General features: G+C 44.0%; 1 protein-coding gene across 2 annotated transcripts in view; it reads right to left on the bottom strand.

The window, feature by feature from the left end:
* Nucleotides 1-6,661, bottom strand: part of WISP1 (WNT1 inducible signaling pathway protein 1) — a 35,578-nt gene extending 28,917 nt beyond the window's left edge. The window contains exon 1 of one of the 2 annotated variants that reach the window (XM_009273976.1): nt 6,506-6,661. In XM_009273976.1, the coding sequence (XP_009272251.1) occupies nt 6,506-6,553 (48 nt within the window). In that variant the 5' untranslated portion in view covers nt 6,554-6,661. Of the gene's footprint in view, nt 1-6,501 lie in introns of both variants that reach the window. The other variant, XM_019470671.1, reaches the window with a different exon arrangement.
* Nucleotides 6,662-26,776: the final 20,115 nt, after the last annotated feature.

Genomic DNA, 26,776 nt, shown 5'->3' with positions numbered 1-26,776 from the left:
CGAGACATTTTTTCTTATAACTCCTTCTGAATCTGCAAGGCAAGCTCTTAGGAGAAGGTCCTTTTGCAGGGCTGGAATTGCTCCATGACAGCAAAGCCCTAACTGCGTGCACGTCCAGCAACATCAGGATCCAGGTGACTCATAAGCCTCTAAGGATGATGCACGAGCCCACAATTATTTCTGCAAATAGTTCTCAGGTTTTCCTTTGGGCTCATTGCATGCCATTCTGGAGTTCATGAAACTTGGCCTTCCAACTTGCTCATCTCTTATTTGCTTTATAGGTTAAGTAGAATGACAGACTCAGACTAATAAAACAGAAGAACATCATGGGAGCTATTGAGAAAGAGACGAGGAACACAGAGATGACAACACAGTCCTGGAATGCATTACCAAACCAAGTGTTAGAAATTCATTATTTAAGTTGTGCTGCAAAGCTTAGCTTATCTTCTTCCACAGCTATTTCAGCCTAAAGGCTCTCCTTTCCTTCCCCATCCACAGGAAGAATTACTTGTAGAGCAGAGCCAGCTGTTGGCACCCACAGAGGTAAAAATGTCTTTCTCCCTTCTACTTTCCCACACCTAGCCCAGATGCAAGGATTACAAGTCAAAGCCCAGCAGCAGTCTACTAGAAGGCACAAAGGATTAAGAGGACTCCAGAAGCTTCACCCAGAATGCCAGAAAAAGCAGCAGCCAACAGGGAAACACGTAAGGTTTCAGTATGGATGCAATAAATAACAGAGGCACCAGTGGAAGTGCCTCCCAGAGCTGGGAGACCACCAGGGTGGAGGAGAACCAGTGAACCTCACCCACAGCTAGGAAATCCAAACTAGCACTGGAGAATATCCACACAGAGCTGCTAAAGCAGCAGAGTCAGAGTCCCTTGACCCAGGAACACATCTGTAAAAATAAAGCCCTGTGATCCCCCTGCCAACCTTCAGCAATGGGAGGCTGAAGGTAACTCATCTCAGGATGCAGCAAACCCTGGGTGGGACAAAACTTGGAAGAGGGAGTGATGGGGAAGCTGGGTGCTGTAAGCCCGTCCAAGAAACTGGGTCTGACTTCTTGGTAGACATCAGAACACAGAAGAAAAACAAATGGGTAGACTTTTCTGGGCCCATCACTGCCAAGCTGACAGCTGTCAGTCAAAGTTTCTATTTAATAGAAACAGAAAATTCTACTTTTAACATAAGCACCCTAAGAATGAGGATGGTTGAACTATATTGTAAGAAAGCAAAGGGGGAAACAGGGAGAACATCTTAATCCAGGGTGCCTACCTGCACCTCCTGGTGACAAACTTAACTCTGAAAGAGTGAGGAAACCTTACCCTGCTTTCTGGTCCATAACATGAGGCACTGCCAGGTTCGATACTCAAATGTATCTTCAGCTGAAGCTGTGGGCGTTCAGCTTTTGCTGGGCCACAGGTGCCAATGTTCACATACATGATACTATTTCTTTTTTTTTTTTTAAAACAGCTTCATTTCCACTCGTGTCTAAGGTCTAGGGCTGTCCAGACAGGAATGCTCAAGACCCCTCTGGGACACTGAGGCCATCCAAAAAGAGCAGTTCTCAGTAAGCTGAGCACTGGCAAGATGCTAAAGCAACTCTTAACATCCCAACGTGGGAGCCCAGAGCTTCTGAAGAAATAAGTCAAATGTCTCATGTGGGTGTGGAGGACTTCTGAGATTTTTGACCAGTGCCTTTTCCTAGCACCTGGGAAAGGCAGAAGCTAAACATGCACAACTCTTTCAAAGGACAAACACCCAGCATAATCATGTAAATCTTATGCTTTTGCTAAAACCCACAGCTATCATTTTTAACTGATGCCTTTCCCTGGAGAAGCTCCACTGGCAGAGAACTCGTACTGCAGGCAGGACTGCTGCAGTATGAAACGGGGACAGGACCTGCCTGAGGGGACACAAACAGGCAGTGGCACAACTGCGGGGGGGGGGAGGAAGCCAGTTCCTGTCCCCAGCTCTGTCTTGGTTAATGCTGGCAAAGAGACTGTTGCGCACTGGCAGCTGATGGCTATCAAAGCAAATTCAGACACTGACAGGAGAAGTTATGAAGAAAATGCATAAAAGCCTGCTGCTCTCGGCAAAAACTCTCTGTGTGTGTTTGTGTATTTAGGAGGCATCGTCACTTCGTCAGAAACAGACTCGGGTCCAAACCTCTGATCCATCTGAAGCACATTCAGTGCTACCTTCAGGATGTTGCCTCGGCAATGATTTCATTCCGCAAGTGGATTTGTGAGGGGGGACTGCCAAATAAAAGACCAGCTTTGCGAATGCCCCAGGTATGATGCAGCCATACCCATGGGGATTATGTCTACCAGCTTCGAGCCACAAGATACTCATTGGCATAGCTGAATCTTCAGCTGCTATAACCAGAGTAATTTTAATTGACATCTACAATTTATGGTAGTGTAGGATAGGAGCCCCTCTAAAGGGAAGTGTATCGACCCTGTCTCTGGTAACCAGATGGTGTCAAGCAACAGGGAATGGTGGGAAGGTTAGAAGGATGAGACACATCAACTTTGAACCCATGCTGCCTAAGAGTATCTATGCATTATTATCCATGTTGCAAGCCTGTAGCCTTCCGTTATGAAGCACTCAACAGACAAACCTCAGCTCACCTCCCCTGGAGAGCCACGGGATTTTTGCAGGCAAGAATAAAGGTGTCTGGAACCTTTAGCATTAGATTATATAGATTATAGATTATAGATTAGATTAGATTATAGAGCTGATAGCAAAGCAAATAGATAAATAAATAAATCAATCCGTAGCCTTTTCTTTTTTTTTTTTTAATTGGTTCAAGTTTGGTCAGAATGTGGTTTTGCCTGGAAGAGCCCAAAGAAATGTAATCATTTTTTCCTGCCACCAAATCCAAACATTTTACAAATGAAATTCTTGGCCTCACATCTGTGCCAATAAATCTTATAAAAAGGAGAAGGGAAAACTGTGCATTACAGTTCTCAAACCACTTTCCACACAGCCTGAGGCAGCCCTGAACTTGGGTCATTGTCAGTTATTATCTAGTGAAATCAATGCTCATAAAGGAGATGGTGCCTATATAAAACTGTCTTCAAACATCTCTCTGCTTCCTTCCTCCCACTAAAGCCAAAAGCCTGGTGTTTGTGTGCTGTGACTGCCATCACATCAAATAAAAGTGTCCATACCTGCCTACTTGTTGATGCTATTTGCTCTTTGACCTGTTGCTTACAAGCACCATTAAAGGAAAAGTCTTCAGGTTTGCATTCGCCTCTTATCCACGCACCACCCGTTCCTCCACTTCAAATATTTTAGAAACCTCCAATGCCGTTCTTCTTCCTATATAATCTCCTTTACTAATTTTCTACAAAGTGCAGAATTGCTTTTCTAATCATCACCCTGGTTTGGGACACTTTGTCCCATTTGAACAGGGGGTCTCATATCTGCTGAGTCATCAGGACTAGAGGCTGAAGAGCCTGGCTCTGATTCCTCAGTGTACAGCACTGAAAGAGGCCAACGCATTCAGCCTTAAAGCTCTTGCTGCAGAAATGACTCAGGCACTGAGGAATCTCAGCCTAGTTGACGGGACTTGGGCTCCCATGGTCTCTGCCCTTATAATCTATGGAAAAAAAAATTAAGAAGTGTTTGAAAGCTTATGCCTGAAATTCAAACTATGCTCAGCTATTTTTCTTTTTGCAAACCCATCACCTGTGCAGTTATGCCCCAATACAAAGCCTTGTTGATAAAACTGTTTAAGAACTCAGTAACTGCCTGTAGCTTAATACAGTACTGGGGGACAGGGGACACTCCCACAGAACCTGATAGCTGCCTTCTGAAATGCCCTTTGAGACCTGCCTGACCTTGCCATACTAACTCCTCTGCCTTTCTCCCTGGAACAAGTATATTCCAGTGTATTCCAGTATATTCCAGATAGTCAGCCCCCCTCTTTCCCAGTGGAGCATCTTTTTCTGTCCATATGTCTTCATATATGTGGAGTGACAAGTCCCCAGGGAGACCACAGGGCTTTGCCTGTGCACAGTGACCTGCCTGATGCTACCACTCCATGGAAGCCCCTGCAGTGTTGGAAAGTTCTTTATTACTGTTGTGATGATGCCATCAAAGATGCAACACAATAGACAATGGGGTGGGGTGGTGTCAGAGCTTTATCAGCACTCATCTGTTATGAGCCACCCTGTGACTTAGCTGAGATATCTCTCATGAGCAGGGTAGCCATGCCAGCTAAATATTCACAATATCCCATACCATTTGCAATATCTCTTGCTCCTTCAGACATCCTTCCCTTGAACAGACCAAACTAAGCCTGCTCTTCTCCCAAAAGTCCTTTAAGTATTACACAGACTAATAATGCCTCCCACTTGCTCTCCCCAGCCCCTCTCATCCCTCCATGCTATACACCCTTTTCATCCCCATTCCCCCACTCCCTTACGTACGCCAGACAGAAATCTGCCCTTCATCAGCCTACCAACGCCCCATCACATCCCAGTTCAGGTGTGGAGAAGACCCACAGAAAGCCAGTTCATTACTGGGGAGAAATCATCCCTACTCAATGGTTTCTAAGCACAATCTTCTAAGGTCCAACTCTGCGGGTGTGTTCAGGAGGTGACAGTGTCCCTGGGATGCTCCGGAGAGACAGAGCTTCACCTGCTCTGTTCGATGGAGAGCTTGAACTGAAACAGTCAAGACTCTTTTTAGGCTATTTTTGATACTGTTTTGAACTCTTTTTTAGATACACTTTAGACCAAACATGCTGCCAGCAGCATTTGGATTGCACTCACTTAACTCACCCCACAGCAGGCGCATGTGTCTGCATGCACTCACACATACTTTCATGCTACAGCAACTTTTTTTACTAACATCTTTGATATCAAAGGAACCCAGGACAACCACTGTAAAATTTACAAGGCTCACACAGATCTCCTCTAGTAACACTGGGGGGGGCTCCATCTGTGTGACTTTTTACTTGCTCAACAAAAATCAACTGAGGTAAGAATCAACTTACCTCAGAGAGCCCAAGAGGTGCATTTTGTTTGTTTGCTGTTAGTTTTGTGTTTTGCTTTGTGTTGTATTTTTTTTTTCTAGAAAAGGAACCATTATCAGTCCATCTCCACATTCACGCAGGACTTATCGCTTTGCCATCTGCTTTCACACAGGTGCATCTGGTGTACCACACCACGCGTGCTACTTTCTTGCTTAAAAGCTCCGCTTTATCTCGCAACACACAAGCCAACCCCTGATGCCAGCAGCCCTGCAAAGCAAAGTCCCCCCTGTGCAAAGCAGTTGATGTTAGCCCCCTCCGAGCAGAAGCGGTGCTCAGACACAGCTTCACACGTGTCTGGCTCAGGGAATGCCACAGCCTCAAGCCGGGCAGCCCAAGCGGGTGCCTAGGATCCACCCTCTGCGCCTCTTTTTCGGGGTCCCCAGGGCTCCCCGAGCCCTGAGTCCAGCGTTGCCTCCGGGGATGGGGATGAGGAGGAGGGACATCGCGGGTCCCGACGCGGCCGCTCAGTCGCTCTCCCGCTGGGGACAGGCGCTCCCCGCACCCACTGCCTCCCTGCCGAGATGGTCACCTTCCTAAACACAACAGCTCTCAGCAACCGGCTCTCTCCCCCGGGGATTTTACACAAGCCGCAAGCACGCAGCGGGAAAGGAAAAGCAAAACGCAAACACCTTCTGAAATGAGTGCCTTTCCCATTCAGGTTTTTCCAAAGAGGGGGGGAAGGAAAGCAGCTACCGCCTGCGCCGATCGGGCAGCTACAGAGATCGGGAGAGGGGGAAACAAACCCCTCCTCCTCTGCCGGCCCCGAGGCAGCGCCGGCAGCGGCACACCTGCGGGGAGCGGCCGGCGGCACCGCCCGGCCCCGCTCCCGGTCCCGGTCCCGGTCCCGGTCCCGGTCCCGGTGCCCGTGCCGGTGCCGGTGCCGGTGCCGGTCCCGGTCCCTGCTATGGCACGGCACAGCCCCAGCCCCGTTCCCGCGCCGGTATCGGCACCGGCACTGCTTCGGTCCCGGCCCCCTTTGGGCATCGCCGCCCGTCGGGGACCTGCCCTTTCCACTCCAACCCGCTCCCCTAACAGCCTCACCCTGGCTGCTTCGGGCAGGAATGGGTGATCCTTTCCTCCTTCTTTTGCTCCACAATACAAATAGTAGCAATAAAAGGAAAAGAAAAAAAAACCAAACCCACAACAACCCACACTACAGTTTTCTGTGCAGATCCACCTGGATGCTGAGCAGAGATGGACTCAACTCAAAGACACTTCTGCACTCTTTCCTCCTTTCCTTTCCTTCTTTCCTTTCCTTTCCTTTCCTTTCCTTTCCTTTCCTTTCCTTTCCTTTCCTCCACTGATCACCTTTCCCTCCCCCCTCTCACATCTCCCACCTCCCCAAAGCTCACCAGTGCCCACCTTCCCGCATGCACCGCACTCGGCTCTCCCAGCCCACCGTGCATTAAATGCAAGTGTGTTTGCAGAAGACGAGTCTCTCCTGCAGTTTCCAAACTCACCTGCAAAATGCTGCTTGCTGCTAGAATCCAGGGCAAAAGCCACCTCATCCCTGGAAGCCGGGATTAAATACATTGATCGAACCCAGATTTAGAGCCGTTTTGAACAAAAACACCACTTTGGGGAATGCAGAGCAATCCTGAACTGGCAACCTAGCCTAGGCACTCTGCCTTTTTCTCTTGGCTCTTTGGGGATTTTATTAAAGACAGATCTGACGTCAGGGTGAAGGACAAGCCCTGCATTTTTCCTCTGGAGAAACTTTTCCTGCCTTCACTTCTTCATTTTTGTGTGTGGTGTTGTCCCACCTCCTGCATTTCAGTGTATCGCCGTTAGCCAAAGGGCTCTTAAAGGGAAAGCTGCAGTGCCGTGGTCCATCGCACTGCGATTTTAGCACTGCACTGAAATGCTCAGAGCTTACACCTCATTTTGCTCATGGCATTCAGACTCTTGCAACTTAGCTAGTACGGCAAGAAACATTTGATCTGGCTTTACTGATTATAATTAATGACCTGACGTATACAAATATGCACAGATGTTTGATTTATTTAAGCTTTTAAAAAGAGTGGCTTCATTTGAAGTGCAGAAGGATGTTTGTCCTGCAAGCTCACCCCGCGGGAGGCAGTCTGCCGGCTCCCTCAGGACCCCCCTCTTTACAGAGCAATCCGCATGGGAAATGAAAGGAAGGGCACACTATCCTCTGCCATGCTACGCATCCCTTCTGTGATTTTGGTGGAGTGTATCAGAGTATGCATCAGCTCCTGGGCCCAGTTATATTTCTATGCTGTGTCAGCAGTAGGCATAACAAATATTGCCCAAGTACATGGGAGTGCAAACCCCACCCTGAACAGAGCTAAACTCTCTGACGACCTGTATCCCTGTTAGGCATACCCTGATTTTAGCTGGGTCATCTCTGATGTGTTTTTCTCCTTTCACCTACACAAAGGCACAGTATTTTCCCTCACCCCTTTAAAACTGAATTTGAAAGAATTTAAAGTCTCTTTCATCCTTAAACTGAAACAGAATAGTATAAGGAAAATGCAAAGGGAAGAAAAATCGTATTAAATGGCTTTACAGATCTTAAACCCAAGAAAGAGTCGAGACATGGGCTAGAAGAGATGTCAAGGTAAATTTGAAAGTAGGCAAACCTTCCTGCTTGGTATGGCAGGCTGGGCAGTGATGGGTGGGTGAACACTCTGATGGCCAAACTAGAACTGAGATGGTGCCTTAACCTCTGCTCAGCCTTGGCTACCTCCTGTAACTCAGGCGTGACAGGTCAGGTTGGGGTGAGCCACCCCCAGCCCCCCCAGCAGCCATCCCAGCCCTCCAGGGGAGCTGGCACTGCGGTGGGGTTTGCTCCCTGGACCTGGCATGGCTGAATGCTCAAGGCTGCGGCTGACGGCAGGCGGGGAGGGGAGAGCGAGGAAGCTCTACTCCAGTAACGCGTGTTCTTGCAGTAACTTTCATCCCTTCTTGCAGTGTGATGTGACATGAGCGGTTTAATGGTTTTACACCAGCTGGACCAGGGAGCTCTAAAAGGACCAGATTTTTTGTGTGATAGTCTGGACACCCGGCTGCCCTGGGAAATGATTCAGCCAGAGCTTGGCTGCAAGCTGGAGGAAGTGCCACCGTTTGTCTTCCTCCTCCAGCACCTTCACCCTTACCATAGCCCCTTCCCAGGACATACCACCCTGAAGACCAGGTTGGGGATTGTATTTTCTGCCAGGTTCCTCCAGGGCTGTTTCTGTTCTCCTTGCTCTATATCCTTCCCTCTCTTTTTTCACTCCCTCCACTGTTCATTCATTCATTCCCCCCCTCTCTATTTCAATATTTCTCTCTCACCCCTCTCTGTCACCAGTACACATCCTTCCTCGAACTCCAGCAATACTCAGTCACAGGGACTCTCTTTCTCTGCTGAGGAATCTAGAAAGAAGCCTGCCATCTTCATGTCACCTGGGTGGTGTTCATCTGTACATGGCTACCACTCAGTGCCTGACTTTGGGGTCCAAATCCCTGAATACTTTGTGAAAGAAGGAGCATTTTGAGACCGCAATTCCCCTGATCTAGGTGAGATGTCTTCTTAAAAAAGAGGCGAAACTAGATGGATTAGCCTAGGGTAATAGGTTCAGATGTAAAGTGGGTGGCTAATACCTGATACAAGTCATGCTTTGCTGGCTTGGAGCTGAAGGGGCCTTGCTAGCAGGCCTAGCAAAAATAGCTTTGCAAATGGAAGAGGAACAAGAGTACAAAGCTCCTGGGTTATCAGACTCCACAATCAAGGGAAATAATACTTTATAAATGACACCAGAAATGGCAGTGTGTTGTTCTTGGTTTTGTCCCCCAAAACATTTGGTTACCTCACTCTCTTTTGACTATTTCCTCTGCATATTTCACTCCCCTCAGTGAATTCCTTAGCTAATGCTGTGGTCAAGTGTGTTAGCAACGATGGAGTCTTTGAGATGTGGACATCCGGCTGCTTGCAGCTCCACAGCTCATCCCATCCTGGTCGTGGGAGTTTGTCATGTGGCGACCATAAACCAGACACTCTGTCTTAGCTTGGATGAGACAGGGATCAAGGAGTGGGCCTGCAGCTCCAGGGCAGGGGTGCTGAGACATTCAGCTGACTCAGCAGCCTTTCTGATAGCGGTTCCTGTGTGGCTATGGCACATCGGAGCACTTACAGCTGTGGCTGGGTGTTAGGTTACTTCATTAAGTCTCAAATGACAGGAACATTTCAGCTCTTGTTTAACTCAATGGTGGCAGCAGCCCACACCTTGGCTTCTGCTGCTGGGGGCTCTCAGTTCCCGCTAAGGATGACAATGCTAAAAGAGATCATTGCAATCCTGTGTCACCCTAGCTTAATCCTGAGGAGTCTTTACTGAGCCAAATAAATGGAAGCTCTAAAGACACTTCTCTGTCTAGTTCAAAGACTTAAGTTCAATTTAAGATCTTCAAATGATGGAAAATCCACTTCATGTTTTGGTGAGTTCAGTTACATTCACTATTAAAAGTTTGTGCCATATTTTCAGTCTGAGTTTGCTAGTTTCATCTTTCTGCCAACGTCTGTTTGGCTGATGAGAATTCAGTACCTTCTTCCAACATACAAACATGCAAGGGTTCAGTAAATCACCGCTGACTCTTCTCCTCAATAAAACACAGAAGCCACATTGCTTTTAATTCTCAGTGTCTAATTGGTTTTCTGGACCTTGAAGCAATTTTATAGTTTTAATGACTTTTGTCTCTTTACCTTTCACCTTCCATGGACATTATGTCTGCACATGCAACTATCCATCACTCTGCAGTCATGCCATCCACAGTGAACTGGAAACAGGTAGCACGCTTCAGTGTAAACTAGCTCTGATTCTGTTAGTCTAACACTTTAATATCAGCCCTTCCTCAATACGTCCCTTAGGCCTCTCAGCCACATAAACAGGTTTATCAATTTGACTGCATTTTACAGTCTTTTTAGACTAAATAAACTGGGAAATGGACTGATTTATTTTATGCTGTTTGATGTGCCTGACACTTTTACTGAGGGCTGTAGCTGGCCAAAGAACACAGAGACTGCTAAGAACAGAAAGAGAGTTCAGGGAGGATGGATGCTGCTCTTGCTTGCAAATGTGTGGCAGGAATAGCTCCTTGCCTGTAGTGGATTTACCCTGTAATAAGTGAGATCAGAGTCTGCCTACAAGTCCAAGGGAAAAAAGAGCACCTTGGAATTTCCTGACTCATAAAAGGTAAAGGCTGAGTCATGAATCTGGCTTTTAAACAAGCCAAACAAGTAGCTGTGTTAGTTTTCTATCAGGGCGCCCTTTTTTCTGTCTTTCTCCATGCCAGGGTGATGGAGGAGACACCCCTTCCACACAGGATTTGCCTGCTGAATAGCGGGAGCCCCGCTGGGCCTGCAATCAGCAGGAAGGCTAGGAACCTCACCCACTTCAGGAGGCACATACTGGAATGAGAAGGGAGATGGGGGAGTCAAACTGCACTGTCTATTATTGTTGTTGTTATTACTACTTAGGTGATGGGAAGGAGAGTTACATCAGCCTGGCTCTTTGAAATATCAAAGAAGCTTTAGAAACAAGAGTATGAAAACATCTGGTTTAGCTGACTCTTGATAACATCAAGCATCTGAGCACTCAGCCAGCCCCACTTCAACACAGGTGAGTATCTCATTTCCACAGAGTTACTGGCCTTTGCAGATGAGACTTGACACCACGGAGTGCAAGAAGCTGCAATACAGCAGGAGGACTCACTCTTTTGCTGTCTAAACAGTCTTTCCAAAGAAGATGGATGGGAATCACAATATGGATAGAGAGCCAAAAGCTCCTTTGCTCCTGTTCAGCCTTGTATCCCTGGTACCATGGTGCAGAAGGTACCAGCAAGGAGCTAATGTGGTAAATCCACCATTGGATTCCCTTAGTCCCTTAAAAAATGCCAGGTGAAGGGAGGTACCCTGAAATGTTATTCAACCCAGGTTTCCATCACTGAGTAACTATGCACAATGCTGTGTGGCTTGCACTCCTCGTGCCGGCATACTTGTAAGGCTGATAACGCACCCAACAGCTAAAAGGAAAATCAGCTAGTTCAGGTAAACCAGCCTGACTGTCAGCCCTCCAGGACTGAGTGATTATTTCTCCAAAGAGCTGGTACAAATCAGATCCACTGGTATGGGTGAAGCTGCAGCTAAGTCTGAAAAATGGAACCTTCAATATTTAATTCATTCATGCAGCCAAAACCATTTATATTCGAGTGAGAATACTGCCTTTGGGGAGACATGACTGTGGTTTCATCCCCCATAAATAGACTCAAATTTATTAGGACAGGTCTTCAGCTGGTGTCAATCTATATGACTGTTGATTTCAGCAGTATTAATCTGGCTGGCAGCAGCTGAGCTGTTCCACTGTGAGCAAAAACATGAGGGTTTGAATGACAGCAGCAAAAAAACTAAGCCATTAAAATACTGGTTTCTGTAAGTTCCCATTTAAAAAAAAATTGTAGAACTTTATATCAATTTACAAATATATGTTATATTAGATTTTCGATTATTGATGCCAGTAACTTCAGATATTGTATTTTCTTCATTGCCCTCAAAAGCAATGGCCTGACTATTGTGTTCATCTATTCTTAAATTCTCATAATTTCCTGTTGGACATTTATGTGGCCATTATGTGGGCAAAAAAGATATTCTGATGGTTTTGAACCAGTACCAGGCATTTGTGACAGAAGCAACAGTGCTCTGGGGTATCCAGTGTTTTTCCTGAGCAATTGTCTGACTCAGTATCTGCTCTCAAAACCCATAATTTTTTAAATTAAAACTTTCAAACAGAACTTAGAATAAAAAAGAAAAAAACAAACAACAAACCACCACACAAATGAGATGCCAAGCTCTGAGAATAATTAATAACCAAAATGAACAGGCCACAGAGAATGAGGAACCTGCCAGAAATATGAACAAGCTCTGATAAATCCTTCCTGTAGAAAAGTAGTCTTCTGGTAATAAAGATTTACATTATATTTGCTAACCAATAAAAGAAGCTGGATTAATAACACATATTGAGTCTGAGCCTCAGCTGGTATAAAAATGAAGTCCTTGGATTTGCATTGATTTGTGGTGTTCATGGGTGCAATGCATTATTCATAAATATTAGTTCAACTATTTGAACAAATGAGGGAAGTGCAGGGGAGGAATTAACCTTTGGGTTTGCCTCCTGCAGATGTTTTTCTTGATGCACATGAAAAGAGAGGAAAATATATTGACTAACAAACTATGAAGGGAGGAAAGGATGAAGAATCCCAACAAATATTGCACACATTCCTGAAGCGGCACAGCCTGTTCCCTTCGTATGTTGGCCTGCTTCATATCATGGTCTCCTTGACAAGTAATTTTATGACATGCTCCAAAAAATGACTTCACCTGCTGCGGACAATGTGCACACCTTGGTATTTCTATTCTCTAGATCAGTGACCACAGAACTGCACAACTATTCATTCATCTAGGCCTTTTTTTCTTCTACTAGTGCAGCAATATTCTCCAGTCTGTGGGATGGAGTTGGCTACACGAGGAGGGAAATCTCCTCTGTTCTGCTGGAAATTCACTGTGGCCAGTGTCATTGCTCCCAGCTGGGTCTAGGTAAGACTGGAATCAGATTTTACCTTTTCCATCACGCACTGAGGCCTCCCAGCACTGTAAATATGTCAGTGAATTTCCAAGTTTGGGTTAGTTTATGCATATCTTTGGCTGGGGAAAAAAAAAACCAAACAAACAAGCCAATGAAATTGCATTAAGGGTAAAAGAATGAAGGCTATAAAACATAACCACCTTCTATCTCAGATGGGCTTGTTTTTCTGTTGGAAAGTAGGTCTACCCTTCTTGCCCATGTGTTGTTTTTAAAATATTTTGTTAATAAATGCAGACAAATAGTATTTTTTTAATATTAAAGAAAATAAGAAAGAAACCTTATGAGATGTTTAGAAAAGTTATGAACAGATCCCCAAGAGATCAAACCTGTTTGAAACATGAAATATTCGAGGACCAGTTTTTCCTCTATGGCCTGAGTATCCCGATTCTGCATTCTAACTCTGGTAACATTTTATTCAAAGTTTCCTTTGGTACTTGGTTAGTAAACGTTTCTCTTTCAACAGAGCTGCTTTCAGTCTCTGTTTCCTGGGGAAATGGAGCTTATGCAGTCTCTTCGTATGTGTTCATGTCTGTCTGTCTGTGTCCCTTTGCAGTAATTTTTGAGCCTCTTGGCCAAAATCAAGCCAAATTTGACAGAAAGAGAGGTATCTCACCAACAATCACATTCCTGCGCATTTTGTGAAAGGAGGCACCAAGGAAGAAGAGAGAGGCCATAGGAGTATCACACCTTTGGGAAAAGTGGAGTGTTTACTCACGCACTATTAGACGCCAGAGAAGCCACACAGCTGAGACCTCTCAGACGGCCGACTGCAGGAAAACAACGTCAGCTGGAGTTTGCAGTCAGCCACCAGACACAAATCTGTGGGGAAAGCGGCTTTATTGATGTAATGCTCACAAAAATACTGCTACTTTAGGCACACGTAGTCCACATGCTCTCAAGTTCTCATCCTTTTATTTTTTTTATTTCTTGCAAGCAGCACTTTAAGCTTCCTCGCCTCCCAGCCCATGCCAATATTTTTCCTTAATTTAGTCTCAGTTATAAAAGCAAAAAGGGTGAAAACAAAGGTATCGATTTTCATACTACCACCTTAGGAAGTAAAATATTAAGTCCGTCACAAATTCTTCCCTGGACTCTTTCAAAGTGCAAAGATACAGTCACCTTCCAGTGGATAAAGAGTGGTTCTGCCTCAAGAAGGTGAATAAACTGAGGGTCTGATATGGGCTGTTTTAGAGACCTCAGCAGAAGGAGGTCTCAGCTATGGAGAGCTTTCAGGGTATACGTGTTTTTATTACCATTGATAATGGCATCTGAAGCATTTAAAAAAGATTATAATGAAGATAATAATAAACTACTTTTCCATGCCCTGGAGGGTGTTCACCACAATGCCTGCTAGTGTTCGTTATCAGTTTTACAAAATTGAGAGCATTATGATTTTGTTTCCTCATTTCATTTGGAGCACTGTTGTTTGCCAACCCAAAAGACATAGTCCCGAGGCAAAGAAAGGGAACGGGGCACGGGAGGTGATGTATCACACCTGGAGTGCTAGAGCAGGTCATTGCCCCAAGCTCTGCGGTTTGTGATCAGTGTCCACCTTGCTCCATCCCTGCTTAGTGTTATAAAACTTTCCACCCTCTCCTGGACTGAGGGCACCACACAGAGTAATCACTGTTTCCTTCTGGGCTTATTTTTCCTTCCTCTTCCTCCTGTCAGCATTTTGGAGCAGATGGGATGATATAGACTTGTATTTAACCTGAGGAAAAGGAGAAGAACAGGCTGGAACAAGGCCCTGAGCCCACATGCTCAGGCGAAAAGTTGGTGCAGTTGATGTCTACCTTGATCCAGCGAATGCTTTTCTTCTTCATCAAGTCATAAAATGGTTTCACAGGTTCTGGCAGTACTTCTTTCCCTTTAACATGGCTTTGGTTCATCTCCCTTTAATCATGCCTGAAATTGCTGAGTCCCTGAGGAACTGCTGGGCTGCACATGTTCAGCCAGGACAGGCTTCCCAAAGGGAATTTGGACGAGGAGGACATATTTTGGGACACTGTGTGAGACAGGCACAGCACAGGAGTCGGGAAGGAAAAGGGGAAGATCCCCACATGGGATCCATAGTACCGTGCTCCTGAGGCTGCATTAGTTATTCCTGGTTTTAAGCATCGGAAAAATATACAGAGGGTAAATCCTTTATCTGTCACAATTAGCAAAAATTGTGGCAAGCATGTTTTTTTTTTTTAAAAGCGAAGTGAAAAATACAACCTGTACATGCATCGGCCTTGAAAAGCATCCAGTTTCCCTGAGATGGTTGCACCTATTATTTGTAAGTTCGAACTCAATTTGACATTAATAGCACCATTAGATGCCAAAAATGAAAACTCTTCACCATGTTCCACAAAGTCATTTTCTGCCCTAACAGCATCATGATACCCATTCCTTACTTGACAAAGGAGAAGTTTGTTGACTTAAAGTCCTGAAGGGACCAACTTGACTTCGGATGTCACAAGTTGAAGACTTTGGGGGCTGATTACAGTGAATCAAAGGGCCTTTCTCACTCTCTTCCCACTCCAGCAGCTTTTTTGATTTAGTTGTTCCTTTCTACTGGGTTACAAGGTAGATATTTTTCATCTTTACATTTGCAGAGCTCAGGACTGTTGTTTAGGGCCTATCATAACATGGTTTCAATCCCTCAATAGTGCATTCACGCTACAATACAGGGGGAACTATTTTAGCTGTAGTGAAGCTGCCCTTGATCCCATGGGGTCCTTCAGCTCCGTGCAGGCTTGTTTCCATTACTCCCACTCACCCTGACTCCCTGACCTCCGTTTGGTCCATCACAACATGACCCGCACATCTCAGATTGTCTTTTGGGGCATCCCACAGAAACACCTCTCAGAACAAATGCAAGAGCTCAGTTTTAAAGGAGGAAACTAGAATTTCAAGCAAAAGTGGTCACTTTTGACCATTAAGTTCCAGCTTAATTTGGCAAGCTCTTTCTGCTGCTTTTTGCAGTCTTATCTGTTTGCTTTTTCAGTCTCGAATGCATTTCTCTGGCATGACGTCCCTGGTTCCTGGTGGCAGCCCTTGAGGGACTGGCTGGCTGCACTCCCAGCACTTCACAGAGCAGGATTCAGCATGGAGCCAGGAAAATGTACAGTTCGCCTCCACAACTGAGACACCACAACGCCCTTGCGGGGTAGTTAGTTTCCTTTATTTTCAGTCACTTCAAGTCATTGCAGGCCATGGAGGTGAGGGGTTTCCCAGGAAAGCCACCCTTCTCTTTGCACAGTGGGGACTGTTGTCCTCATCTTGTGTGACGTCCCAGAGGCACCTTAGGAAGAAAAATTTCTGACCCGTCTGAGGTCTCAAGGTGGCTGCTAAGACTACAAGTAAGGTGGCCAGCTTAGGAGAGCTTTCATGTGTTAAAAGCCTCTGGCTTTATTTATTCACCATGTGCTGGGTCAGGGTCCTTGAAATGTGCCTGGGGAAAGTGTCTGCCCAGGTGATGGAGAGGGCCTGCTTCCCTCAGGGTACCAGTGATGGAATGCAGCTCCTGGCAAGGGACCTCCTTGGGTGGGAGATATCACAACCTCTCTCCTGCCTCCGGAGCCCAGGCTTATTGTTTTTTGGAGCACGGAAGGGCATGGGCTGAGAGCAAGGCCAAGGCACTGAGCCTCTAGTGAGCAGACTCAGGAGCTGAAGAAGAAAAATGGGAGGGGGAAGGAGGCAAGGGAATACGTCCGAGGCACAGTCAGAGGTCTGGAAGAGACTCAAGGGCTCCTCTCGTATCTCCCCTGCCCCAAGGCACAAACTGCATTAACTAAACTCTCCCTGAGAGATGTTTGTCTAACCTTGTCTTCAGGGAGCAAAACTGCTTCCCTCTACCCACTCTGCAGCAACCTATTCCAGGCCTTCACTGTCCTCAGAGTTAGAGAGTTAAGCCTAATGTCTACCTTAAATCTCCCTTGCTGCAGTGTAAGTAAGTCCACTGTTCCCTGGGCACACACATTCCTTCTTGAAGAGGAATTATTTCTTTCCTCTTCATTGCAGCATTTAATCAGTTTAAAGACAGTACGCATATCTCCACTGCAGCCTTCTCTTCTTCCTCAGTTCTCCCACTCTTTGCTCAGACATCATAATTTCTTGCTCTCCCTGTAATCTTTGAGGTGCCCAAAATCAGGACTAGCACTGGAACTAGACAGACACCTCCTGTTTACACTTCCTAGAGTTCACTTACTTCCCACTTGCCTGCAGTCCCCAGATTACTTCTGCAGGAAGCCACCTATTCCCACCATGCCAGTTGCTCCCACTGAGGTGAATGACTGCCAAGGCAAAACAGGCGGTCACCTGAATGGCCACAACCCTGTTGTTAGCATCTGGGAAAGCAAGTCTGGTCACCACTGCAGCAGAAGAGGGCGGATGTCTGCGACATCAGTTAAATCTGCTGGAATAAAATGGTTGACAATAACAACAAAATCTCAACAGCAGCAGTAACCACCCTCAGATATGCCCTGGCAGAACCAGCAACCTGCAGGGCTTTACTTCTCTTGCTCTCTGTTATTTCCCCTGTGTTAGTTTTCCTGTGGCAAATGCATGTCAATCCTGTTCCTTCATCCTTGGAGAGGAAAAAAAAAAAGTCAGCGTTGCTGATACAGCTGAGGAGCCTGAGCCAACCCCATGCCTGCTGTTGTCCTGAACTCCTTTATGAACTATCTCAGAGGATTTCTGTGGGATGTTTTCTTTTCACGCTTTGACTTGTATCATCAGCAGATGTAGCTCCTATGTGCTGCTGTCCAAGAAAAGATTTTTGAAAGACACCAGGCTACATCCCAGAGCCCCACTCCAGCTATTCCTCCAGGGCAAGAGAGCAGCATGGGTAAACCCCACTGAGGATAACTCCCCTACCAGATAGCCATCCACACTACAGGATTTAATCTGGGCTAGATTCCCGTCTCACTTGAGCAAATTTCATGTGAGATAGTGCCAAAAGTCTTACTACAGTCAAGATGAAATCACACTACAGCAACTTCATCACCTTCTATGGTACGTACTCTGTCTCCCATATCCTCAAGATCTGTCAAAAACCTGGTGTTCTTTTAATCATGATTTGTTTTTAACCAACATATGTTTGGTGTTGCTAAGCTCCTTCTGATCTTCAGAGTGTTCGAAAATGGTCTGTTCCACTTGTTGTTTCAACATTTTTCTAGGTGTTGAAAGTGTGGTGATTGGTTGATAATTCCCTAGCTTTCCTTTTCCTCCACATCAATAGACCCGTATCTGCCCTTTTCTCTCCCTCTTAAGTCTAACATATCCTTCAAGACAGTGGCTAGCCAGTTCTGTGATTTGAACAAAAAAATCTGTCTTTTCAAAGAATTCCCTTAGCCTGCCTTTTGCTTATTGTAGACTGAATTCCTCCTTCCCACTCATTGGTGTTAGCATATTAGTCATTGGCTCGTAGCAGTTTTAGCGAAGGCTGATATGTGAAAGGAATTAACTGCTTCAGCCCTCCAGGCATTATTAGCTTTCCTTTCTCACTAAGTGGAGGACCAGCTTCTTCCTTCATCTTCCTCTTTCTGCTGAAATATTAATAGAAAGCTCTTTGCTACCTTTCATGTCCCTTGCTAGTTGTATTTCATTCTGTGCTTTGGCCTTTATGATTTTGTCCCTACATGCTCCAGCAATTCTTTTATATGCATCTTTAGTAAACTGACCTAGTTTCCACTTCTTGAATGTCCTCATAGACCATCTGTCTGATGCATGCAATTGCCAGCCGTTACCAGCGCAGGCTGTGTTTCACCTCCAGTCTGGAGACTGGGGGGAACTGGGATCCTCTACCAACTCATTTTCACCAGGATGAGGTTACTAAGAAGAAATATTGTAGGATCATTGCTTCTGTGAGCGAAGAGTAACCTTAGTGTTGCACGGGGTTGGAGAAGCAGATGCCTAAGAAAGAGTTGTGCTATCAAATAACAAAAAGTATCAGCCCTCTGTATTCAATTATCAATGTCTCTTAATTACACACTCTCCTTGAAAATTGGGGCATGGGAATTCGGGAATTCTGAAGAGGAATAGGGTATTAAATGGTCTCACACACACACTAGTGTGCATGAATCCTCTCCTGGCTTTTCTTAAAAGTTTTGCTCTAGAAAAAGTCAAAATGGCAGCACATCTGCACCAACAAGCCCAAAGCCTGCATTTCTTGTGTCATCTCCCCTGTAAGCATTCCTGGGAGCTGCAAGTACTTATTGAGGGATAGCTGTTTCCACTGTACTTTCCTGTGGAGAAGAATGGTGAAGAAAATGCTGGAGTAAATTATCTGCTGTTTGAGTTATTGTCATGAATGATAAAACAGATGTTTCATATGCATGAACTTTTCATGATCTTGGGCTGCAGGCTGGCTAGATAATGTGAAATCCTATTACAGCATGGAACAAGGAGTTGTAGTGGGCATGTAAGTCCCAAATCTAGCTCCTGATGATATAGTTTTTTCCACAGTTTATCCCTTAAACCACACATGTGCTAGTTCTTGCACATCCAGCAGCATTTCTGTACCCATTCTTAGCTGGAAGTGAGACTTTTGGCAAATTATTTGGAAAACTCCATAAAATATATATTCCTGTTTCCCCAGTTAATGCTAAGCCCAGTGCCCTTCAGTGTGCTCAGGGTCTCTGGAAGGTTTCTGGGCATGATTGTTTCTGTTGCCTTCTCCCAGGTGAGAATGTTTCTTCTTAAACCTACCATTAGCATGCCCTAGGGTTTGCAAGAGAAAATGCATCAAACCCCTTTGCACTGCCCCAGAGACACAAAGCAGCTATAAAGCAAGCTAAAGCAGTTAATTGCTCTGCTTCCCCAAAGCAACATAAAGGAGTTGGAGTAGCCTGGAGAATCTGGCATTTACAGAGTAGTTTCTGTTCCATGAAAGGCATAACCCTCAAAATCATAGACATAATGCACAAAGGGATTTTAAGAGATCACATAGTCTCACTTTTCACACTGAGGTGGGCTCAAGGTTAGAGGTAAGTTACAAATGATGATGTTTGCTTACGTCTTTTTTAAAACTGAAGTTGTTTACGCAATATATTTCTGAAGACTGATTTGTACCTGCACATGCAGAATGGCTGAGGTCTCAGAAGAGATTTGCACACCAAATCCTCAGTCTATTCTTTCTGTTTGCCGTGCAATTATTTTCATACCTACTGTAGAGTGGCTGACAGGAACCAGCACTGGAGACAGTAGCAGAACTCCCTTCTCCCAGTAGCCCCTGGGACTTGAACCAGGACTTACAAACTTTTGGGCTTGCCACTGTACAAAAGACTGTAACCCCACACTTGGGAACCAGGCAAAGCCTTCCTCCAGCTGCACCGTTGGGAAAGAACCATGCCCCATTGACAGCTGCCTCTCCAATGGGCCTGAGCACATGTAGCAGAGCTGAATATCCCTGACACGCTGTATGTGTTGATCTAAGATCAACCCTAGATTATGTGGCTGCTATATTCTCTCTTTGTAAACAGAATGAAATGTGATGGAGTTTCAGCATCAATTACTCTGATCTTGAGTAATTCCTTGCAGCACTTCCTTGCATTCACCCTACTAATCATGAGGTTAAGGAAATACTGCTTGAAAGATGCGGTAATGACTTGGAGCCCAGCACAAGCAGTAAAAAATTGCTCTGTTTTAGGAAATATTGTCATTATCCCATAAATATGGCATATCTGCATAGTCTCTGCCTTAGCACATATGGACCATGGAGAGGAAATTATATTACATCATCACATTGTCATGTGCAGTTGGCAGGAATTCTGGGAGCCGTTCCTTAACTTCATGTTCAGATGAGAGGAGAATGGGGAAAGAAACAAGTGACAGGTAGAGCTGTATCAAGGTAGGAGGTTTAATGCTTTATATAACTTTTCATCTGAGACAGATGTACAATGATAGAAATATAAAACCATCTTCCCCCAACTTGGCCAAAGTTTCTATGTGATGAAGTCCTTCCCATGCAGTTTATGCATGTGTTGAAGTCATTTGCTTGGCCGTATCCTAAAAAAGCAGAGACATTTAGTTTCCTTTACCATATGAAATAAAAATAATTGCAACACAGGCCAAAGCAATGTATTCAGTTTGGCCCTATATGCTACTCATATCAAACCCCTCAGCAATAGCATTAAGGGAAGATCTGTAGGACCAAAAAAGGTGGCATTCATCACGTCTGCCATTGTAGGAGGTAAACCTGAGCTGGCTGGCTGGGCTGCCATCATAACCAGTTGAGTCAGTGGAATTTATGGTTCAGTTTATCCACTCACATATAGGTGTGTACTTCAGGAGATGAAGCACCCCCTCAACCCCATGGACACTACTGATTGGTTCTCCGTTGACCATAAAGGGAGCCTGGGTTTGTTTGGGCACATATAGACACCTTATGGAGATGTGCACTATATGATGTCAAACCCACTTACTGACTTCTGTGAGAATCTGCAGAAGTCACCCTTCCACGGAACTGCACGTTTTGGGGGTTTGTTTTTTTTTTCAGGAGGAAATTTGCTACATGGTAGAAATGCATCGCTGATGGCTATGCAATGCCAGCTGCATACATGGGGGTCTGAGGCACCAGCCATGTTTGACATGCTGGATTGCTACCATTAAAGGAAGAGAAAGGGGTCAAAAAGAACAGAGAAAAATGGGGGAACTCTCATATATCCTGCTTCATAATCCTTTATTAATAAATGAGATATGCTTACACATATTAATGCAATGAGCTCTGAAATCTCTGTACAGTAACATATAGATATACCTTGTGCATTACTAGATGCTCAAAGCGGGGCTATTTTTATAGGATTTGAGACCACCTTTCTTGTTTCCTGTGAATTGCAAGTCACAGAATATCACCCGGTTGCCTGCAATCAGGTCATGCTAAAGGATTATCTTGAAAAGCATCCAGCCAAGGCTGGAAACAGCAGGAGACTGAGCTGCCACCACTCCTCTCGCTGAATTGTTCCAGTGATCCAATCAGTCTCCCTTTGGGGAGACTGGTAGGTCTTGCTTCTACCTTAAGCTTGTCTCATTTTAACTGCTAGCCATTGTTTCTTGTGCAACTTCTCTTACTTTGTATTTTCTCCATGCCTCCAAGAGGCACCTCATTCTTCTTACGTAGTAACTTACAGAAAACAAATTTTCTAATAACTTACTTATTTCATTGTGAGATATTTTCTTGCAGCCCTTTAGTTTTTTTTCTGTGGCTTTTCTCTGCTTCCTGTACAATTTTTCAACATCCCTTTAAAAACATGGTTATCAGGCCAAGATGCACTACTCTAATACACACCACTGCTACAAACCCAGGTAGAAATCACATCCTTTCTCTTACTCACTTTCCTCCTCTGTGTATGTCTGATGATCACACCAGTGATGTCATTTCCCCCAGCACCATTCTTGAGGTTAAAATTCACCTGTGTATCCAATATCATCTTTAGGTTTGCTTTGGTCTGTGCTTCTAGGATGCAGGTTCCACCTTTATTCAATTGCATTCACTTTGAACAGGCCCATTTTACAAAATGTTTCATCATCTTTTTATTATTGGCTAGTCACAGGATAATTTACTAGTCTGCCAATCTTTATGTCATTGGCAAACTCTAGATTCAACCCCAAAGTCGCTGATAAAAACTTGGAAAGTTTTGGACCAATCTCTGTGAAATCCACTAGAAGATCTATTGCTTGATAAAATATACTCACTAAAAAAAAATATGATAGCTGTCAGTTAAGTGATTCTTTAATCCATTAAAAATGTGCTTCGATGTTGTACAGGGCATACTTTATCTTATTTTAGTTAGAATATTATGTGGTACTAAAAGCCTAAAATATCTGGAGTATGTTCAAGCTATGCAGTCTCCTTAATCAGTCAGTTTACTGCCGTATGCAAAATATCAGTTTTGTTAGATAAGAGCTATTTTCATATTAACTTGTCATTAATGGTCATTAATTGTAGTCCTAGCCTTTAACCTCATTGTTGATTTATGAACATGGCTGGTTGGCTTTCAGCCTATCTTTGCATTGTCTTGTTTGTCCTCAGCAAATATTGGCAGAGAATTAACATTTTTCCAGTCATTTGTAATTTCCCCAGTATTGTGAGATTAAAAGGAAACATCAGGGAACCAGAGACCGCATCAGCTTCACTTTAAGATGCCTGAGTCAAAGTTATCCAGGCCTGCTGATTTCAAAAAGAGTTGTTTCGTGTTCTCAGAACCACTAAAGGCTCAGAAAGTAGTTTATCATCCTCATGTGATCTTAGTATATCATCCTGCTTGCTCCCAAATACAGACTAGAAGCATGCTACCTTTATTGTTACTAGCATTTATTTTGTTCCTGATACACTTAAAAACCCCTCTCTTTCTTCCTGTCTTTGGCCTTTTCAGCTCTGGATAGTGTCTGATGTCTTCAGCTTCCCTTATCAACCACCTAATTAGAGAGAAATCACAAAACATATTTCCAACCTTCTCATTTGTTATATTCTCTCATTTTTAAATTGTTTCCACTCATTGCCTTTACTTGTCAATTGTGCTTTTAACTAAAATTGGTATAGTTTTTTTTTCCTTCTTTTCTGATGATCGGATACATTCTTCATAAATAAAGTCCAATTGTTATTCCTGATGACTCTTACTTTTCTTTCTTTTAGTGCATTTTAGTGCATTTTTTGGTTGAAAGCAACAAGCTTATAGGTAAACCTCACTACTTCCATTTCTGCTATGGGCAATGCTGAACAAGTGATAAAAAGAGTTTGAAACTTCAGCAGGAGAGTCCCAGCATACAGACACGTTAGCTGTGAGCATCACAAAAATAATAATTAAAAAGAAAAAAATCAGTGCAGGTAATCTATTGGTGATTTTGTTAAAGCATCTACCTGAGGGCATCAGAGCAGCACACTGGGCATCTCCCAGATTACTGGGAGAATTAAGGCATTGGCTGACCTCTGCCACTGCCTGGCTCTACGACCACTGTCAACTTTTTCTCTTTACTTGTCCTTTGAATATGAACAGTGAATAATAAATAAAATATACAGTAAATATCTATGCCCAAGAAGAGTTCAGTGGAGGTTGCAGATGCAATCACAAATCTGGTGGTCCTGACTGTCTGAAGACTTATCTTGGCAATGAAAAAGTTTTCTTCTGCGTATTTCCTCTTGTTTGTTTGCTTTTTTTTAATATGCTGTTTCCCAGGGATTAGGTTTTTTTACTGAGGGAAGAAAGTAGCTTTCTTTTCATACATTGCTGTTTGTTTGCTTGCTTTTTTAACATGCTGCTCCCACGGATTTCTCCTTTTTTGTGGTAAGCAAAGAATCCCACAATGTATTGCATCAGTCTCCGCACTATGCACCAGCAACACAGCTTGAACCACGTCTTGAGCGCCGCAGCAGAGAGCAGAGATAGAGCTAATATTAACCACTCGCAGGAAGCATCTATCAGCCACAGCCAGCCAGGTGTTGAGAAGCGCTGCGCTGCTGAGCCTGATGTGGTAGGCACAGGTGAGTTTACAGAGAGATCTTGTCTTTCTCTTTTTGCCTCCTGCTCTTATGTCTCTGAACTACTGTCAGTGTGTTTTTACTGGCAGGGGCCCTGCTGTGTAGAGCATGAATACGTGTAGCCACACATTAGTGCTCCAGCATCGTAGCAGGCTCACAGAGTTTTCTTGAGAATCACCCATGATGGAAAATGCTGATTTTTATGACTAAATGCAGCTCAAATGAATACATCTGGAATTCCACACAACAAAAGAAAAAGGCAAATCTCTAGACCCTCGACTTCCTTGTAGTGAAATTTCAAAGGCCGGCAGACAGACAGCAAGGCTCTTCCTGCATTTCTCAAAAAGGTTAGAATAATTCAGGAAGTCTGACAAATGGCTCTATATCTCTCCCTGTGTTATGACAAGGTCGAGGTAAATATTTGTGTTGCTTAATTCTTATGCTGCATCACCATTATGGCTGTTGCTGAGCATGTTGTGACCTACCAGCTGTGAAGGCAATGCAGGAGACACAGGGACCAGAGGAGGGAAAAATAATTTACCCCCGGAAGCTACTGAAATCTGTGGAGGATTCCTTTACAGATGATGGGATTACTCCTGGCAGGGCACGTTCTTCTCCATAAAGCAATCACTGGCTGATCTTTTGAGGGCTGAGTGACACCAGCTGTGCTCTTCTACTCTGGAACACTTTTTAGGAAACTATTAGAAAATGTGATTTCTGTAGTCATTCAAATTAATTACAGATTGAACATTTGTGTGGGAAACTTAAACTCATGGCTGCATTTCCTGTCCTCAGCATTTTTTTAAGTGGGTCTTGTTCTGAAGATGCTGGAAAACAAGTTTTTATTGGAAATTCTATTGAAAAATTGCAAACAACATGTCATCAACTCAAAGTCCTGTGTCTGTGTCTATATTTTTTTGCTGAGGCCACTTATTAATTCCACATTTTTTATCTTGTTTTGACGATTTCAGCTAGCAGGATGCAAAATATGAATGGCACCAGCAAAAGTCAGCATGATCTATTGGTTGACCCTAATCTCTGAGCAATGTACTTGCCTGTTTCCGCTCTTCCTTAGAGAATATTGGGTGATACATTCACGCTATCAGAAAACATCACCCAAAATTTACTTTCAAGTCTACTCCCTTGATCATTCTCTTCAACTAAATATTAATCGTAACTCGTGCTTTCTTTTGGAGTGAACTATCTCCTCATCCAACACAAAACCTGTCATGGGGGATAGTTCAGCTTAAGAGACCTTTCCAATAAACAGGATGAGTAAGACTACAGTGTACATGTCTCCAACCCTCACACTACATCCTCCAACACAAACAGTCCTCCAAGGCATGGCATGTATTTTGATGGCCCATGCCATCAAAATACCCCTGGTCCACAGAGTGGTCCACAAACTGTTTTGGACAATTGAAACAAAAATAATGCACATAAATGGATAACGATATCTTAGAGACACAGGGCACTTTGATGCCCAGAAAAGAGCAGTGCCAAGTGCTATGTAGTGTGAGAACTAGAAAGTGCCAGCTCTGAATGATGTGGGTATAAGCTTTCTGCACCATTTGGCTGTGGGCCCATATTCACTCCCCGAATGGCTATAATAGATATATTTAACAATATAAATGCAGCATGAAGTGTCTTTGCCTTGGCTATGCAGCTTATAAAGTCTTCCCACTTGATTCCTCTGTGTTCAGTCCTCTAGGCTTAAGAAAGATATTTTACCTTTCTCTTCCTCCTAAAATATTCAGAGTAAACATTTTTTAAGTTGAAATATCCAAACAATGTGTCTCAATCCATGTTTAACACACACAAATAACCCACTTGATTTTTCACTAGGCAGCCCCTCCAGTACTGTAGAATATACCAATATCCATAAATGGTGAAAGAACCCTGGAATCTCCAGCAACCCTCCAAAAATAAAGAAATTACTATTACTATCACAGTGTGTAATGGGAATGCTATTTGAGATACATCATACTCTTTACACACTGCAAGAAGCATCCTCTGGTGCTTGAATCCCATCATTTCCCTTGGAAAAAGATCATGGAATCAAACCCACAAACCTTATGTTTAAATAACATTGCAGGCCTCGGTGCAACCCATGACAGTAATGAAAATGCTTAATTAAGGTTTCCAGTTTACCCCTTATTCACTCCACATTGCTTAACTATTACAGCATGTTTCTCACGTTGTACTTACAGTGGGATCTCTCAGGGACTAAAAAGTCCCTCTACACCCAGGCAGTCTGGGTGAATTGGAAAGGATTTTATCTTAGTTCTTGAACTTATTATTTCTGTGGGTTTCTGAGTGATCTTTAATGTTATTTGAATACTGCAATCTTGGTAGTAGAATCTGGTTTTTACAATAACATTTAAATATTTCAAGGGCAGCCTAAATATGGCAATGTTATTAGCAGAATTGTTAAAGACTACTGCTTTATTTTTTTTCCTTCTATCACTGTAACATTCAAAGATAAAGCACTAAACAAAAGTCTTAGGAGACAGGGCTTTCTCACAAGTCTTCTAGTCGACTTTGGAAAATCACCTAGGTCCAGATTTAGCCCAACTAGCTTTGATTCTAGGCTTCCCATATTGTCAGAGGATGAGAAAGAGAAAGAAAAAAAA

The sequence above is a fragment of the Aptenodytes forsteri genome, unplaced genomic scaffold (assembly GCF_000699145.1).
Source record: "Aptenodytes forsteri isolate BGI_AS27 unplaced genomic scaffold, ASM69914v1 Scaffold223, whole genome shotgun sequence".
Taxonomy (NCBI): Eukaryota; Metazoa; Chordata; class Aves; order Sphenisciformes; family Spheniscidae; genus Aptenodytes; species Aptenodytes forsteri.
The sequence above is the reverse complement of the archived record's forward strand: the minus strand, read 5'-3'. Positions and strand labels throughout refer to the sequence as shown.